The sequence below is a fragment of the Brachionichthys hirsutus genome, chromosome 5 (genome assembly GCF_040956055.1).
Source record: "Brachionichthys hirsutus isolate HB-005 chromosome 5, CSIRO-AGI_Bhir_v1, whole genome shotgun sequence".
In the NCBI taxonomy this organism is placed as follows: Eukaryota; Metazoa; Chordata; class Actinopteri; order Lophiiformes; family Brachionichthyidae; genus Brachionichthys; species Brachionichthys hirsutus.
The window spans coordinates 5467527-5486063 of record NC_090901.1 but is presented as its reverse complement, the minus strand read 5'-3'; the positions used below and the strand labels follow the sequence as shown (position 1 = coordinate 5486063).

General features: G+C 43.7%; 3 protein-coding genes across 3 annotated transcripts; 2 read left to right on the top strand and 1 right to left on the bottom strand.

Moving 5' to 3' along the window:
- Nucleotides 1–724: 724 nt before the first annotated feature.
- duox2 (dual oxidase 2) lies at nucleotides 725–2469 on the top strand. Its single transcript, XM_068739948.1, has 7 exons — nucleotides 725–871; nucleotides 968–1025; nucleotides 1124–1258; nucleotides 1410–1617; nucleotides 1725–1939; nucleotides 2036–2223; nucleotides 2458–2469. The coding sequence occupies exons 1-7, from the start codon at nucleotides 725–727 to the stop codon at nucleotides 2467–2469; spliced, it is 963 nt and encodes a 320-aa protein (XP_068596049.1).
- Nucleotides 2470–3573: 1104 nt separating this feature from the next.
- On the bottom strand, nucleotides 3574–10883 carry apba2a (amyloid beta (A4) precursor protein-binding, family A, member 2a). Its single transcript, XM_068739947.1, is given in 11 exon segments — nucleotides 3574–3645; nucleotides 4059–4199; nucleotides 5633–5752; nucleotides 7295–7507; nucleotides 7623–7802; nucleotides 7908–8093; nucleotides 8213–8299; nucleotides 8908–9053; nucleotides 9160–9190; nucleotides 9390–9499; nucleotides 9701–10883. Coding segments are annotated over 11 exon segments (2469 nt in total).
- Nucleotides 10884–13412: 2529 nt separating this feature from the next.
- fan1 (FANCD2 and FANCI associated nuclease 1) lies at nucleotides 13413–18537 on the top strand. Its single transcript, XM_068739599.1, has 13 exons — nucleotides 13413–14514; nucleotides 14605–14745; nucleotides 14963–15164; nucleotides 15245–15478; nucleotides 15571–15702; nucleotides 15791–15899; nucleotides 16003–16122; nucleotides 16219–16383; nucleotides 16469–16631; nucleotides 16709–16812; nucleotides 16899–17093; nucleotides 17495–17623; nucleotides 17699–18537. Exons 1-13 carry the CDS (start codon nucleotides 13413–13415, stop codon nucleotides 17834–17836), a joined length of 2934 nt encoding a protein of 977 aa, XP_068595700.1. The 3' UTR covers nucleotides 17837–18537.

The window sequence follows — 18537 nt, the reverse complement described above, 5'->3', positions numbered from 1 at the left end:
TGAAATAGATGAGACCTACTCACTGTGGAGGCTGGACTCTTGTGCAGAAGTGGTGCAGGTGGGCGATGGTGCAACACTAAAGCCAACATAGGTTGCACAGCTTATCACAAAGTGCATGTGACCTGTGTTGCCCAAAAGGGAATGGCCAGCGGCTCTCAATCACACCCCTTTTCCACAGGTTTCCGATCAATGCATCCACCTCCAGAGCGACACAAAGGGGTCCAATGGTATAAAAGAAGTGTGTGTCCCGAGGACATTCAGTCGTCCCTCGCTTCGTCTTCACGCCTCGTCGTTCACATTTAGGGTAAGACAGAACTTCTGAGATTTGAGCTCTCCTCTGTGTGATTGTTTGTTTTTATTTGAAGCCCTTATTTTGTCTTACTTACTTTGCTGATCAGAATAAATGTATTCCGGTCAGCAAAAGAACAATGTTAAGTGCCTTAAACTGACAGGATCACTTGTATAAAGTTGCCTCTGTGCCCTTTGCAGCTGCGTTTGTTCCATTGCATTAAATATTTACAGTGTCAGATGATGCAAAATGGTATTAAGTGGGTTTGACTTGTCTCATTCATCACAGCAGCAGTAATAAAATCCAATCCTGATGGACTGTAAGGAGCGAGAGCTGCTATCGCTGAATCTGGAAGAAAACCGAGACCCCCGTCACTAACACTGTCCTCTCTGTTATACTGTAGTCTCTGCTGCGTCCCTGAGATCAGGAGCCAAGATGACTTTCTACGATGACATTTACCCATTCTACCCTCAGAAAAGGACCGCCTTCATCTTCAATGGCAGCCTGCTCACCATTATACTGGTCTTCCTCGTCTTTACCTCCAGCCTCCTTATCATTCTGCCAGGGATACGGGGGAAGACGGTGAGTTCCTCCCATCCCCACAGGCCGTTGACTGACCGTATAGCTGCATCTGAATTGTCTCTGTAACTTAGACTCTGCTCGCCCTTCTCCCGTCAGAGGCTGTTCTGGATGTGTAGGATTATTATCAGCTTGTTCATAGGAGTGGTGATAGTTGGTGAGTTAGATTCTCGTCATTGTCGCTGAACATATCGCAGATTTTTATTGTCCTGCTCTGGTTATTGAGATTGGTTTATTTTATTTTTTTATCCGCAGCGCTCAACTTTACCAGCGACTGGGCTGAGGCCAGAATGACCACGAACTCCACCTACAAGTCTTTCAGCACTGCGGTGATTAACGCAGACATCGGCTTGCATGTCGGACTGTACGGGATTAACGTCACGCTCAAAGGTGAGTCACTCACATTTCTGCAGCAGAGGTTTTTAACAACAGGATGTTGCATCAATTATTCCCTGAAGTTCTCCCTTAGAATAAAAGCTACTCTTTTGGTGCATCTTTCATTTCCATAAACATATTCCTCTATCTCCCCCCCCCCCCCCAGGGACTCCTGTCATACAGTTCAATGAGACCATTGACTACAATGAGATGTTCCGCTGGCATGACACTTTTGAGGACGAGTATGAGGACGCGCTTGCAAAAGGTTTACCCAACCCCATCCTCTACATCGCTGAAAAGTTCACCCAGAAAAGCACATGTGGTCTCATCTTCCAGTACAGATACTCCGGCCGTTACGCTTCTGCAACCCTCTGGTAAAACGATAAATACTTGCGTACAGCTCGAAGTCATGTTCTTTGACTCTTTCAGCATTTTGCTTTTAAAAGTAGCAGACAATTGAATGTTTTGCCCACTTCCGCAGGACGGCGTTTTGCTGCTGGCTCCTCGCAAACGTCCTCTTCTGCATGCCGATCATTCTGTACGCCGGGTACATGATGATGGCCACCGCCGCCTTCATCTTCTTCTCCATGGCCTCCTTCTCCACCATCATGAACGTGCCGCAGTGTGTCTTTTCCATCGGAAACGACTCGCTGGAGACCGAGTACAGCCACTCGTTCTGGCTGGCTCTGGCGACAGGTAAAGAATGTCCATTTCATGCCATGTCACGCGTGGGTTGTTTGCCGGTCGGGGGGGGGGGACATTGTATTTCCACTCACCGAAAATGATTTCCAGGTGTCCTGTGCACCATCATTGGGATTCTGGTGGTGATGCTTTACGTCTTGATACCAGAGAAGATAAGAGAGGTCTTCAGCGTCGGCGTTGACAGTTATGAAGACGATGATTCTTACGGACAGGGCTACCTGAATTCAGTTTTCCTAGATGGTGTGACGATATCGCCACTCACACCCGACATCAAGGAGGTGAGAGGGGGATGCTTCTGTAGCCATAATTTACACCACAACCTAAATAGGCCTGATGTTTTTTCATTAAATGCACCACTCCCCTATCTCAAAATGTCAAACTGCTAAAAAAAAAAGAAAAAAAAGAAGAAATAGCAGGACAGTATTGTTACCGCCTAGTTGGAGGTAATACGGTATTAAATAAAGTGAAGTACGTACATCCTGAATCCTGAACGTTTTGTTTCTGTCTTGTAGGAGCATACATGAAGCCATCCTGGTTTCCCCCCCGGGAAGATTTCCCAGCCAATACTTGAAGATATTTTCAGTGAATGTGTTACAGATGGAGGTTCCAATTTCAAACTTGCTTGAATTATCTGTGTACCTATTGCTGTTGCGTGCTATAAATCATCTAACTGTGAATAGTCGTTGTGAGGCTCACTGTCATACTGCAGTAAGTACTATAACATATAAAGTTGTATGGGATCCATACATTGATCAATATATATTCTAAATCTGTTATTTGTTCTTTTTTCATGAGGTGAACGATGCATCTTAATCCAACAGATTAAGTTCATGCCTGTTTATGTGCACGTTGTTGAAGTAGCATATCAATAAAATAAAACAACAATGTGTTCAGTGGTGAGATTATATTGTTCATGTATTTCATGACATTCATTCAGTAACGTATATGCTGATACATTCTTGTACTACTGTACTCTCTGGTTGAAGGTACAATCACCCATACTGTACGCCATTGTAAAGCAGATGTGTCTTTGGCCTTCAGCATCACCATACTACACATTCAGTGTTTTTGTACAGCATAATATTATCTCATCTTAATACTTACAGTAATAGATTACCATGTCAGATTGAGAATCAATCCTTGGTTGGAAATTCTTTATAATAACATGCATATACTGTGTGAGTTATATGGCCTTTCCAGCCAAGTCCTTGAGTAATCCAAAGTATTTACAGTCAAAGTACATTTTCGGACGCCATACACGCTATAAAAAATGACTAAATAAAAAATAAATGTACTAATTTATCTCTTCATAAGAAAATAATACTGACCTTGAAGCGACTTGTCCTCGACCACAGACACACACACACACAGACACACACACACACACACACACACACACACAGTACTGCAGACAAAGTATTCACTTTGTAAGGCCATAATGACAATGCAATTGAAGATAAAACCTGAAAATGAGAACTGGATGTTCTTTACAGCATTGCAACAAGAGGCCGAAAAAATACAATGATAGAAAAATAAATTCTCCTTGTGCCACTGAGCCACTTGTCCATCATCTGTCCATCACCGCAACACCACACTTGCAGAACAGTTTGCTGATCCTTGCATGGTCTCTATAGATAGAGCGGCGTCTCTTGTCCCGTCAGCAGCCTAAACATCACAGCGGGCATCGTCTTCATGTTGATCTGGCAGAGAGGCACAGATGAGCGCAACGGGAATGATCCTACTCTCATCTAAAGGGCCCATTTATAATCCCATCGTGAGAATGCAGACCTAAATGTACTCCCAACTGTGCCATAAAGATCCATTACTGACAAAGAATATGCTTTTATGGCTCAAATAAACCATATCTCGTTGTGTCTCACTTTCAATAATAATTCTAATAAACTACTTTCCCAGATGTCAAACTATTATTTTTTTAAATACATCTCAGGGAATTAGGAGTTAAATATTCACTGTCTTTATTTTATTTATTGATTGTATTGCATGCAACAAATAAACTGTGCAAATCTATCTTTGAAAGGCCCGCGCGATCCAATGATTTACACGGTGCAGTAATTGGAGGTAATTGCAATCTTTTGATGAGAGGATGTCTTACCTCACCAACTGAGACAGACAGTGTTTGAACAATCTTCTCATGTGCCATGGCAACAACACTCTGACCATTTATTTCAATGATCCTGTGTCCGACACGAACGCCGCCTCGCTCGGCTATGCCGCCTCGCATCAGGCTGCAGATCTGAGGAAGTCAAAACGCCACTTTTTCAACCTCATGTAACTGCAGTGCGTTGCTCTGTAAAATCATGAGTCTTCAGAAGATCCCATTAAATTAATCATTAATACCAATTTGCATTAAACGGATACCCATCTGGATACAAAAAAACAAATCTGGATTTACCCATTTGTTTATAATGGAGGCTTTAAAATAAAGAAATAAAATAAAATCATATCTTGTAAAATATGCATTCAATTCACCCACCAAAAACCCCATTCATAAAAGGGTCGCAAAAATGTCTTCTGGATCTGATCCAGAATGAGGTCAGGAAAAAAATATTACATTTTAACATTAAAACTCCATGTATGGATTCAAAAATCAGTAAAAAAATACATGTCGACTCCGATTCACTTTTACTTTCCATGGTTTGTGTATAAAGACACCAAGAACCATTTAGAACCTTTTGATGATGATCCAGATCACCATGTGGACGGTGTAAATCCAATTAGTATTGCCCCACTAGGACCCTGCGGTCCCAAAACGCTGGCCTGCTCGTGGTTCCAAAAATTTCCAAGAGCAGACAGGGGGGCAGAGCGTTCAGTTATCAAGCTCCTTTATTGTGGAATCGGCTCCCCGTTTTGGTTCGTGAGACAGACACCATCTCTATGTTCAAGAGTAGATTAAAGACTTTCCTTTTTAACAAAGCTTATAACTAATCAATGCAGTAATCAGTATAATCAATCTGCTGTCATTAGGTAGCATTGGTGGCTTAACATCATGACACACTGAGCTCCTCCCCCTTTATCTGATTATTTATGTTATAAATAGATGTGTGCAATATGTCTCTATTCCCCGTAGTCTTGTTCGCCCTCTCCCGCTGTTTGTCCCTCTCTCTCTTTCAGGTCCTTCTGTCCGTGGTGCTGCAGAACCTGGACCTGTGTCCCTCAACACTGAAGTCCACGTCGCTAGTCCTTCTGTCCGTGGTGCTGCAGAACCTGGACCTGTGGCCAAAGGGCTGATGTCCACGTCGCTAGCATTAGCATTTAGTTTTTGTCTGCTCCTGCTCTGTCTCACTATCACTTCCCTATCCATCTCCTTGACTCGTCTCCGACCTGCCATTCTCTCTCTCTCTCTCTTTCTCTCTCTCTCAACCCAGCCGGCCAGACAGATGGCCGTCCACCATGAGCCTAGGTTCTGTCCAAGGTTTCTGCCCATTAAAGGGAAGTTTTTCCTTGCCTCCGTTGCTCTTGTGGGTCAAGTTGGGTTCTGTGTTTCCCTGCAGGTCTTTCCCTGCTAATCCTGTAAAGTGCCTTGAGATGACTTTATGTTGTGATCTGGCGCTATATAAATAAAACTGAATTGAATTGAATTGAATGAGCTGCTTGGGGGAGGTCTGCGCTCTATGATTGCTTTTTTTTTAGTTATGTCATGTTTCATTCTGGCACTGGTTTACTTACAATGCCATTCTGCACACTGAAGCCGAGCTGAAACTTCAGATCAGGTCTCTTGATTAGGACGGTGGTGACGGGAGGGCAGCTCACAATACTTAGCTTTACCTTCAGCTGACTCTTCAGACCCTGAGAGATTCCAGAAAACAAACAAACATAAAATATGTTAGTGTGCAAGGGGTTCATCTCTCTGCTCCTCAGCCCACCTTCCTTTTCTTCGCGTGTGCATGAACCGGATAATCCAGGCTGCACAAGATGGCAGCTGTAATCACGCACGAGAGTTTTTACTCCAGTCTTGCCAGAACGTCCCGCCAACTTCAAGGATAGCAGTTCCTACGTTCAGTGGTGTTTTTCCATGTACTCAATATCAACTCTGAACTCAGTTTACGAGTCTTCATCTCCTGGAGCCCAGCAGGGGTGCATCAGCCACCACCACCAGCCTTGCATTAAAACAAAAGTCTATGCAAGTCTATGTTTGTATAGACTACACTCAGTTGTATTAGAGACAGTTTATGCTTTTATCCTAACTCCTGTTGTTGCTGTTCTATTTTATTCATTGAGTCTTTAGCAGAGGGCGTAAAATATATACTTTGCGTGATCCTGTTGTTGTAAGTTATTCAGAAATTATTGATTCTAACTTCTAGATTAATTGTTGCTGGAAAACTTTAAGGTCAATTTGACCTTGGTTTTCAGGTGAGCTCTAGCTCCATCTCATTTTCCTATGCACAAGCATTTTTTTTTTTGTCGGGCCTGCACAGTTTGACTCTGATAACACAGAGGCGTAGTAAAAAACATTCTGTGCTGTTCTTTTTCATGTTGCCATTCCTTTTTTTTATGCATCCTGTAAATGTGCGCTTCGTTGCAACACATTGTGTTTTCTAACACTACACCTGATACCATTGTCTTCGTATGAAGGCCATCACGCGCGGCGAATTCATGAATACCAAGCTCTGAGTTTGAAAGGGAAATTAATTTGAAACCAAAACTAATTTTTGCCACATTTTCAGCAATGTCATTTACGCAAAACACAGTTAGAGGCATAAATATATTATTGTTATTGAGTTAGCAAATGCCAAATAGATATACAGTGTAAAGCTTTACTGTAAAATGTGAAGTGAAATCTGACCAGTATGTTGAATTAACGTCAAGCAGCTTGCTGCATTAAATCTGGAAGACACTTTAGTAGAATGCCACTATTTACTAAGAATGTAAGGTAAACTTACATTTAAAGGGCAAACCTAATTATTATTGATGAATTAAGTACATCACATTAATTTAGCAGTAATAGGGGCTGTGGATCAGAGGAGGCGGGGCTGTCATCCACCTTTTTGTCTGCAGCATGTGTGTATTATACTGTGTGAATCTTATGTTGTCAAGATTCAGCGAAAACACGTGTCGGTTTTCTGCTTCTCCCTTCGGGACTCATCAGAGGCTGCAGTATCTCACAGCAAGCACTGCAAGGAGAGAAGTGTCTATCTCAGGTTCTACATTAGACACTCAAATCCATACTATCAATCCATTTACAGTCTGAAGAATGTCTTTTCCGTATCACCTGAAACCAACAAAGGAATGAAGACAAACGGCACAGTCAGTTGTCTCATTTCCTTTTCCAGATATTCCCTGAATGACAGTGAATATGCTGAAACTGGAGAGGCCTGATGTGCGCAGTACCTTGACGATGCCCTGACAGGTTGCTAACGGCAGTCCCACCAGGCTGGTGTCATTAATGGACATAATTTGGTCCCCGACACTCAGTTTTCCAGATTGAGCAGCAGGACCACTGTTCAGCATACTGGCCAGGATGACGGTAGGCAGAATGGAGCCCCAACCAGACTCCACGATCACCACGCCCAGGCTCTCCCCTTTCTGCTTCTCAATATAGAGCTGCAAGGTGAGAACAATTCTTCTATGAATCTTTTTAATGCATATTTTGAATTTCGAATGCTGGGATTTGATCTGTGAGTTTAACCTAATTAAACAAACAAAACAAACACCTCACCTCTTTACAGTTGTCCGAGTTTGAGAAATGGATAAGATCATCATGGTACATTTCCTGGGAGTTTATGATGTCACTGTATTGTTTCTGGCTCAAGTCGGTTGGGTTGATGCCATTGGCTCGCAGGAATTCCCTGTAGGCCACACTGAAGGCTTGACCAATGGACTGTGCAATAAGCTGCGCCTGTGGGAGGGGAGCATTTAGCTAAAAGGTGAGCTGGATCACAATGGTGTGACCACAAAATACAAGATCAATAATTAAGGAATGCATGTGCAGCCAAAAACTTACATCCTCTGACTCAAAGATGTAGCAGATCATTCTGTACTGACTCTTCTCTTCGCTGGAAGAGTCTGGAGATTCCGAGAAATCCTCCATTGAGGCCTGAGACACGCGCCTCCTTGCCATCAGAACCACAATACTGCCGATATCTGCAATGTAGGAGATGGTTCGCAAGGCACTGTCCATCAATGTCTCCTGTGTAGAGCAGAGACAACGGCAGCCATTACCATTTATGTCTGAAAGGAGATTCAGCAGAAGGGCTGAAAACAGAAGAGGAACTAAATCAAACACACAAAAAGCTTTCAGTGACTGACCTGAGTGTCCGCATTCAGCACTTTGACAGCTTTAGTGGAGATGAAGAGGTCCACCTCTGTCATCATCTGAGAGTCTTCATCCTGGCTCTTTGACATAAGCACAATGCTTTTTGCTCAGATATTTTAAAACTCTGTGCAATGTTCTGCTCATTGTCAGGGAGGATGTCAGGGGAAGAAAATAAATAAATAATGCAGCAGCTCCACCTTGTGGTGATTAAGTGTTTCTGAACCTTTCCAAATTATATCATAAAATTAAACCTCATTCAATTTACCTTTTTCCCTGTCATGCTACCCCTAAAAGAGCAAATCCTGTCATCCCATTGTGACCCGCGAGTCAAGTGTGCCCACCCCTGCCCTAACCCCAAGCCAGAGAGAACACAAGCAGACACGGGGAGAACATACAAACGGCGCACAGAAAGGAATACAACCCAGACCTCGTTAATTCAAAAAAAAGAACCCTCAATTTTGCGCATGCTCTCAGGATTATTATGTTCAAAATCAACATTAAAATCTAATCAATTCCTCCTGGCTAATCTGTTTGACAAAGTTCTATTAATTGCACATATTAAAAACTGAAATAAAAAAAAAACAAAAAAAAACAGAAGATAACAAACAGGAACCTCTTTGTGAGATTCAAATGTTTCGTAACCCAAATCACTTTATCCTAACAGCCGACTCCTGAAGAGGTGGATTACCTTGATACGGCTGACAGCTTCGTGGGCCTGGGACATGCGGACAGATTTGGACGGGTTCTTATCAGACAAAACCTGAGTGCAGCCAAGGTAGTTAGCAGCAAAGATGATCCCATCGATGAGATCTTCTGGCTCACAAGGACCTGGAACTATGCAGCAAAGGGTTCTCAGTGAAAAATATTATAATGTTTTCCTACGAATAAAAAAACAAACTAGTAACATGAAATGTACGATCATTTTGAGAATATTACTTACCGTCCTCGAAGCTGGGGAAAGCGACGGCCTCCTGTGTTTTTTGTCAAATAAGTCAACATATATATGTTAGACTTCAAAGTTAAAGATTCACTTCTGCCATATAATGGTGAGACATTTTACGTGCAAAATCATTCCTCAAAGATGATGTGAAATAGAAAAATAAATCCTAAAGACATTATGCTTTAGTGGTTGTTAGATTTTTGACTTAATTAATAAATAAAAAATATCACTTGGGGCGTCTCGCTTTCCTCCGCAGGCGTGAGCTCCGGACACTGAGGCCTCTCCGGCGTCTTGGGTAAATCCTCGGGTGTCCCAGCTGCACTCGGCTGCTCGCCCTGTTAAGAATAGCGGATGCTTAAACTTCAGCAAACCTTTGTTTTTTCCAAACTCTTCCTGTTGTCCAGAGTAGATGGGAACAAGAAGAAGTGGACTATTAGAGTCTAAGTATGCCATTGAAGTCTTACTTGCTTGCCACAGTGTTGGTGGGTTGTGCAGAAACACTCACAAACTGAAGCTCCAGGGATGAGCTCTGGGCTACTCACCTGTTGGGCTTTGCCTGAGTGTCGCTGCCTCTCCTCTGGAGGCTCCCTCTGTTGTTCTGGTGAGCGACGAGGAGCCGCGATCAAACCGACGACCGCGGGTTCGCTGTCCCGTCTCGTGACAGAGGTGGGACCGGTTCTGGGACTAGGAGGCGGAGCCATCTGAGTGTCGGCAGGCGAGTGAGAGTGGGAATGGCGAGGCGGTGGAGGAGGATGCTGCTTGCTGGAGGCGTACCTGGCTTTGGTCCGCACAGCTGCTTTCTTGCAGTCCTTTGACAGCGCCTTCGGACGCTGCTCGGCGCCGATCGTGCATCGTTTGACCCCGGAGACAACACACTCCATGTCTTCTCTTCCCCGCCTCCCTCGTCCTTTACCCTGCCTCTCTCTGTCCTTTGAACCCACGGGATGGGGCTCGCACTTCTTTGCGCCTCCTGGGATGCTATGGTGTCTGGTGACCCGAGTGGTGTCTTCTCTTTCCCTTCCAGCGCCTCCAGCTCCAATTTGTTCATTCTCATTGTCTCGATAAAACCTAGTCTGCATTTGAACACTGTTCTCTGCCTCCTCTAAATCCTCTATAAATTTAGCCCCATCCAGCACCTCCTCTATCTCATCTCCGTCACCGAAAATGAACCTGCTCTCCTGGCCTAGTTCCACCACCCTCGCTGCTTCGTTCCCAACAGTCGGCGCACAACGGGACCTAAAGCGATGCTCTGCCGTGTTCGACTTAGTGTCACATTGCAATCCCACACTAATTTCTTCGCCGTGTCGAGGCCTGGGAGTGAACTTGTCGGCAGCACTGCTGTTCTCATGAATATTCTCACCCACTGTCAGCTTTATGTGGCCAGCATCCTCAGGACAGTACTGCTTGTAGTACCTCGTGTCCACTACACCCTCTTTGCTTAAATGCTGCACCTCGTCATAGTCCTGCTCCACATCAGAGCCCACGTTGTCGTACTCAGAGCAGGTGTCCTCCATGACCTCAGGACTGGAGTCACGGCTCGAGTGGAAATGGCTTACAGGGACAGGAATCAGCTAGTTGTTCTCGTCATCCTTCAAGGTACACGATGGTTGCTCAGATGCCTTGCCCACAAAATGTTGCTGCTCTTCAGGGATGTAAGCAGAGCGTTCCGGACCAGTGGAGGACTGGGAGCCAAAATGTGGAAATTGTTCTTGGCCTCTTTCCATGAGTCACAAATGGCCCTTGGAGGTCCTGTACTCAATCCTGTAAACATACATAAATTACCAAATTAGACTTTTGAGATGCTTGCATCAAACTTTCTGTAAAGTTTTACTTGATTTCTTTAACAGTACATTTATACTCACTAGAAGAACAGGACAAATTTTCTATTTTGATCATTTGGGAAAGGAAAAAATCAGCCAATATTAATCTAAAACCACCAAGCCTGAATGAATGAATAAGTGATCTTATACCAACCAGAAGTGATAAATCTATAATATAATGGATCAAACTGCCCCTAAATTAAACCCAGATGGGAGTAATTTGTTTTACTTTTCATGTCCCTCAGTAATGATGAAGGCTGCACAGCCATCCACCAATAAAAGAGCCACACTCCACTGGAATTTTTCAAACTGTCCAAACAGCACAGATAAATCAGCCAAATAGATTGATCGCTTTGCATGTGTGCTCTACAGGTTCCTGCTGCCGTTGGAACTGTCCTGCTGCAGGTTGTACCGATCCGGACTTTCCGTTCATTCTTTAATTGAATAAAGACATCCCGGTATTTCAGCAGGGACAAACAGACTCCCCTTATTGATGAATATATTCCATCTCTGTGACTAACACTTTACTTCAGTTCATCAGTCTGTGGTGGCTGCTGACATTGTTTGCTGCCTGAGATCTTCTGCTGCATCTTCTTTAGTTTTGTTGTCATGTTATTTCTTATTTATTTTCGTTATTCAAGTATACCCTCATTTATAAAGCCATCCCTTAGGCATTTTTTTTTTATCATGCGGTCAGTGTGGGTGTCAGATCTATAATGCATGACTCCCGTACTTCACAGAAACCATCTGTGAATATTATAATATATCAATCCTCTGACATTTGAATAGAATCTCAACAACACGATATCCTGCAGGATGGAATGATCAACAATTGAAAGAGCTATAGTTCAGTTAGAATTCAAATACAGCAGGTGCAGAAAAAAGATTTGCACTTTGAATAGAAAACAGGAAATAATTGACAGATTTACCAACAGCACAAATGACTCTTGATCACATCTCTAAAGATATACAGCACTTAGCAAAGGCCCATGGCAGCAACAAAAGGATATTAGTAACACAATTCATCAATTCAACCCACCCTTGATGATAAACAGATAAACAAACAGCCCCCCTCTTCACCTCCACAACAGGATAAAATGCCTCGTTCTAAAACAGCGTTTCAGCACCATGGAGAGGTCAGGAAGCCCTCTTCTCTTCCTGACCTCTCCATGGTGCTGAAACGCTGTTTTAGAACGAGGCACACGATGACGTCTTTGTGTCGATTCTCCGATGCATTTGCCCCTGCCCTTGGGAGTACTTTTTAGTGGTATTTTATAAACCCATTACGTCTGACTTCTGCCGCAGCTGCAGGAGTGGTTGCCTCGGTCCCCCCACAAGTGGACGCCGCATTCCCATCAGCCTGAATATCGATAAGGTAATCGGATATATGCGTGGATCTACGCATTTACGACAGCACTCACCGATGGTTTCAGCGTCTGGATGTTTTATTGTCCTGCTGCTGGACACTCACACCGACCTTGATTTGAAGCATCGAGACTGGACCAATGCTGACATCCAGTTTATGGGCTGGTTGAACCGGAGGAGAGCATCCAGCATTGTCCTCCCTCTTTGTTTCTGGTATAGGCCTTTGGTATTTCTATCAGATTTTCTTTTCACAGTAGTACCCTGTGTGGCACTTACCGACATCTGTCCCGTGGACGGCCCTCCGCATGAAACGCCCGTGTGCTGATGAGATCCCGATCTGGAACCTCTCCGGAATGGTGATTTTTTTTTTTTTGAATAAAAGCCGCACAGCAGCCCGGGAACCTGTGTAGAAAATACCCCTCCCCGTCATGCGCTGGCTGCTCACTCTCACAAATAACAGTGAATAATCATCCAAATTACACCTCAATATTATTTTATTTTAAATGACTTCAATAATAATTATTATTGTATATCGGTTTACAAAATCTATCTCGTGATGTATTATTAATTTTACATTATGAATTTGTTTTTTTTTGTTGCGTTAATATTACGTTGTATATGTATTTAAGGTACACATAATTAAACTACATCTTAAACAGTGTGCTTAAGATCGTTTTCTTTCATTTTACGTTGACAAATTTACGTTTAAGAATCAAGATATCGATGTTATTTGGATCGACTAGTACAGCCTTACAGGCATTCTGATCTGCGCTCCTCTGGTTATACTGGAAAGCGGGGCTTGTTATTGTGCTCTGCTCTTGCGTTTCAGCCATGTCGCCTCCACCGGTAAGATAGCTTGTGTTTTTACGCTCTAGAATTATTGATTTGAACGTTTCTGGTGTTTCCAAAAGCACAAAAGCAAAAGCACATAATGCTAACAATCTGATCAAAATTCAAGGTTAAGTGTTACAATTAAGCTAAGTTTGCATTCAAGTTAGCTAAACCGAGCCAAAGTGACTTTGTAGCTCTCCTCGGATAATGCGTCTAAACGACGCCTCTCCTGACGTCATGACAGAGAGAACCAGCAAAGAGAAACTCAAACGAGGCTTGTCTTTAGCCAAGAACAAGCAGAAAGGCAGTGCCAAAGCCGGGACGTCTGCTGCAATCACCTCCTTCTTCAGCACTCAGCCTCCCCCGAAGCTGGCCTGTCCCTTGTGCGGCCAGTTAGTACCAAGATTCAAGATCAATGAACACATTGATCTGCAATGTCTGAACTTTGAGAGAGGAGACAGCAATTCCACGTCAGCAAGTTGTGTCAAGTATCCAGATGTCGCCCATAAGGAGTCCCCGGAGCTACATCAAAACCAGGAAGAAGAGAAGGTCAAAGAGACCGGGACCAGCCCTTATTTCAAAAAGTATAATTGTCAGCAGATACTGCCAGAGATGAGTAGTAAAAATGTGGTCAGAATGATTGACCTGGGAAGTTTTTCCTCCAAGTTGTCCAGAAAACATCACAAGATGCCAGAGAGTTCAGAGATGGTGGACAAGGAGACAAAGTCTGAGAAACTGAACAGCTCACAGAAAGAAAATCATCTGATTCAGAGTTTAGAAGAGAAGAAAGCTCGTGTGACAGAGACTGATTTTACACCTGAAGCAGCGGAGGAAGCTCCATCATGTCCAGACGGAGGACGTGATCTTAAACCGACATCAGATGCTGTCCAAAGGCCTGCAACTCTTAATCAGTGTTCTTCTTCCTCCAAACTCACGAAGAGAAGAAAGGAAACGGCTTCTTTTGACTCCGTATCCAAATTCAGAAAGAAAGCTAAACATGATGGGAGCAGAGAAGAGCCAGAGGAGGTGTTGTCAAGTAGACCGGAAATGAATGACATGAAGTTCAAAACCAAAGTGCCTTCAACAAATACTACTACCCGTGTCCCAGAGGATGTATATGAGAAAAGTACTACAGCGATGAATAATGGATCACTTGCTGATGCTGGTGGAGAGAATGCCACCGGTGGCCAGGCTGCTGAGAGCTCTCACTCCCGACGCCTTCCCTACTACCTCCGTAACTTCCAGACCGTGCTCCAGGCTGTCCTGGAGAACGAGGATGACAGTGTGTTGTTCAACCAGGAGGACATGTCTTTTACACGTGCATTTAAGGAGCTCTCAGGTATGCTGAACAACCACTCGGTTATTTTGATCTGATATACCTAAGTGCCAGTAAGACCGCGTCTCTTAGGTGTGCTTTTGTCTTTTGCAGTCATGGGACAGAAGCTCTATGTGAGACTCTTTCAGAGGAAATTGAAGTGGCTGCAGGTCAATAAACTGGATTATGAAGAGATTAGCAGTGATCTGGGACCCGTCGCTCAGGAGCTGGTTAATGGTGCTTTTCTGCAGTCGGGTAAATAATTACAAATTGTATACTTGAGCATTTTGGACATCTTTTCTCAAGGTGGCTAAAAACTGATGAAATGTACTATTTACAACTAAGCTGTATGGCTTGCCACATCTGACTTGTATTTTCTATTGTCAAAACATCATTGTTTTTGGTTGCTTTAACATCTGTAAATACTTTTTTTCCTCCTTTTAATGCCATTCTGTCCATTTTTTGTTTAAAGAGAATGACCTTCAGGATTTAGGGGAAGCTCTGGATCTCCTACCTGCTCCTGAAATTAAAGCTCTGGCAAAGACTTTCCACCTGGTCAATTCTGGGACTCAGAAACAGCAGCTAGTGGAAGGACTTCGCCGTCTCAGCAGGCAGAAGTCCCTCTTCTCAATGTCTCCTGCTCAAAACAGCATTGGGGATGTCATACTCAAAAGGTGAGCTGGTCAACTACACATTGTTCTTTCACAGTACTGCTGCAGTAATGACCTCGCTCCTGTTCTTGCTAACTTTTAAGGGCGAAGCAGCTTGCGGGTTCCTGCGTGCGTCTGAGTCGAGGCCCTCGCGCCGTCTTCTCTCGCATCCTCCTACTCTTCTCTCTGACAGACACAATGGATGAGGAGGAAATGGCGGCTGGTGGGCAGAGCCAGCTTTTTACCATCCTCCTGGTTAACTCGGGACGTCTGGCCTTCCCAGACTACACTGTGCAGCGTAAAGCCAAAGTGTTCCAGGACAGAGACGATCTCATCAGGTGTCTTATAATAGCATAATTGAAATGAGTTCATTCTAATTTATCTGTGAATGGCAGGCACAAATAAATACTCGCGATTCCATCCGCACCAGGTATGACTCGTCAATGCGAGCCTTGCTAGAAGTAACCTCGGCGATGCAGGGAGGCCATTGGGAGGAGGCCATGGAGCTTTATACTGCTGCTAAAGGTGCCTGGATGGAGCTGAGGGAAAACCATGATGTCAGGTGACACGTATGTTCTTACATACAGAGTTCCTGGATCCTAAAAATAGCATTATTATTTATGTATTTCTGTTTGTATTATCCTGGGTAGTCACCAAGAGGAGCTTCCACTGTTCCTGCGCAGCTTTACAACAGGTTGGGCTTACACTCGCATCTTATCCCGAGGGGTGGAGATCTTGCAGAGGCTGCGTCGTTACGAGGTTTTCTGACTGCTGGATACTCACAAAAAAAAGGAACGCTTCAGAATTGGAGTTCAAATCATTTCACAGTTAACAATGTTGTGGATCTATATTTTCACTACAGGAAGCGGTAGAGGAGCTACGTTCTTTACTTTCGCAGTCCGTTTACTGTCCTGACGGCCGTGGGCGGTGGTGGGACAGACTGGCGCTAAACCTTCACCAGCACCTAAAGAAACCAGAGCAAGTGAGCACCAGTATCTGGCATTTCATTAACCAGTTTAAGTACTTCTTAAATGTGCAGGTCTGCTAATCAATAGCTATTTTTCTTTGTTATCTCAAGGCCATATGTGCTATCAGAGATGGGCTGTCAGATCCCCTGGTAAGAGCTGGACATAAGCTCTCTCTTTATCAGAGAGCCGGTAGGATGGCAGAGTCTGCCAGATTCAAGAAGTATCGCAAGGAGCTAAAAAACCTGCCTTCAGTCCATGTCCAAGACGTAAAACACGTGAGTTTAAGTATTTCAGACCATGTGAAGAAAGTAGCTAACAAATAACAGACACATAGCTTGACTTTTGTCCTCCTGTCTGCAGGTTACCATCCGTGGACAGCTCTTCCCTCTCGAGGGTAGCATGGGGAAATCGGTATTTGTTATACCAGCAGTTGGAGAGAGAGGAGGCAGCGCTCATGCCACTATCATGGGCTCTGTGGAAGAGTTATCTTTAGCACATTACCGCCATCAAGGCTTTGACCAAGGTTGGCAGTTTCCCTTTACCGGTTAAAATGACTGTGCACCAGTTTCTCACCTTAACTTTGCGTTTCCATTGTTACAGGGATCCATGGAGAAGGCTCAACATTCTCAACGCTATTTGCGCTCCTGCTATGGGACATCATTTTTATGGAGGGTGTTCCAGATGTTTTCAGAAATCAATACCAGGTAATAAAATCTGTGCACTGTATTTTTTCTTTTTCTATGTCTGCGCATGCGCTGCTCGATTAAGTCGTCTTCCTTTCTTCACGCAGACGTGTCCACTAGATCTTCACACCGACTGTTTCTATCGGAACAGAAAAGAGGCGATTGATCGTCGCGTGCAGTTACTGAGCGAAGCATCTGTGGAGATGCTGCATGGCATGTTGGAAGATGTCTGGACGTCCCATGAGCGTAAAGTGTGTTCATTGGTCGACTGGGAGCGTTTCTCGTCCCTTCAGCAGGCGCAGGTATTTACTGCTACTCGATTTAATACTGTACACACTCAAAGGTCACTTCAATATCTCAACCTGTAAAATCAGGTGCAATTCAATGTGCAATCCCAGCCATAAATCGTACCTTTACAAAAACATCAATGTTCAGTTTTTGATGCTGCCAGAATGTCTTTATGGTGAGATTATGCTGTAGTAGAAGTGGTATTGACTTGCACTTTGCTTTATTGAGTTGGTCTCTAAAGCAGCTGCAGAGGAGAGGCTTGCATCTCATCTGCAAGAAAATGGATGGATTATACCTCTAAATATTTGTATCATATTATTTATTGTGTCAGATGTCAGAATGGCATGGTGGACTTAGCTTTATGTCTGCTGTTATTGTGGACACTAACAGAACCACTTTTACGCTCTATTTGCAGTCTCTTGTGTCGTGTCTTGGCGGTCAGTTCTTAGGAGGAGTAATAGCACGCATGTCAAAAGACTACAGACACTGCCGTGCAGGTCTGCCTGATCTGGTGGTGTGGAGCTCCTCAAAAAAATGCTATAAGGTGAGTTCAAGATTCTGCTTAAAATCTGAATGGATTTTACTGTATAATGTGTGATGGAATGTCATGCTGTTGTAGTTGGTGGAGGTGAAGGGACCCACTGACCGGCTGTCCCAGAAGCAACAGGTCTGGCTGGACGAGCTTCAGAAACTGGGGGCTGATGTGGAGGTGTGCCACGTGGTGGCCACTGGAGCCAGAGGAGCTTGTCTGGAATAGACACAGAAGAAGTGACTGATAAGACTTGGCTGCTGATTAATCCGAGCGTGGTCGGAAGTGGAGACATACGGATAAAATGATCTTGGCGCTTCCACTGGATCTGATCCCTTTGAACAGATATCACCTCAAAGCCTCGTATGAAATCCGACGTAGATATGAGGAGTATCAAGGCAAGAACCTTGTGATACGTGAAATTATCACCAGGGATACCGCAACATCCAAAGGCAAGAGGTGCATAATGAGATGGAGATAATCAGTCACAAGTACCAGGATGTAAAATAGCATGGTTACAGCCAATCAGAGCTGATGCAGGCTAGGATCTATTGTCTTCCTCTATACCTAACTGGTGTTGTTTTGTTTTATGTGGTAACACTGTGTTCTCAGGATCGAGGGTTGCCAAGCAACATTCAGTCTACTGTTTGTGAATTGTATGATACCTCTATGAGTTTGTGAGTAATTATTGCAATAGTGTACCTATAAGTATGTACTACTTTGTCATAAAAAATCAATCACAATTTTCTACAGCCCAAGATACCATCATCACATTGCCTGTTCGCTCTGCTCAGCAGGACAAAACCCAAATGATAACCTACAAATATATGGTTAGAAATTATTTAAAAAAATAGATGTGTCCCTCATTGTTGAAGGCGTGTAAATGTGAGGATGTATTTTAAATGTTAAAACAGTTAATATAATGTTTT

Coding starts and splice junctions, on each gene's coding strand:
- fan1 (XM_068739599.1), top strand. CDS start 13,413: ATGACAGAGAGAACCAGCAAAGAGAAACTCAAACGAGGCTTGTCTTTA. Junction 15,703..15,790: donor AGGGAAAACCATGATGTCAG/GTGACACGTATG, acceptor TATCCTGGGTAG/TCACCAAGAGGAGCTTCCAC. Junction 17,624..17,698: donor CCTCAAAAAAATGCTATAAG/GTGAGTTCAAGA, acceptor ATGCTGTTGTAG/TTGGTGGAGGTGAAGGGACC.
- duox2 (XM_068739948.1), top strand. CDS start 725: ATGACTTTCTACGATGACATTTACCCATTCTACCCTCAGAAAAGGACC. Junction 1,026..1,123: donor CATAGGAGTGGTGATAGTTG/GTGAGTTAGATT, acceptor TTTTATCCGCAG/CGCTCAACTTTACCAGCGAC. Junction 1,940..2,035: donor CTGGCTGGCTCTGGCGACAG/GTAAAGAATGTC, acceptor AATGATTTCCAG/GTGTCCTGTGCACCATCATT.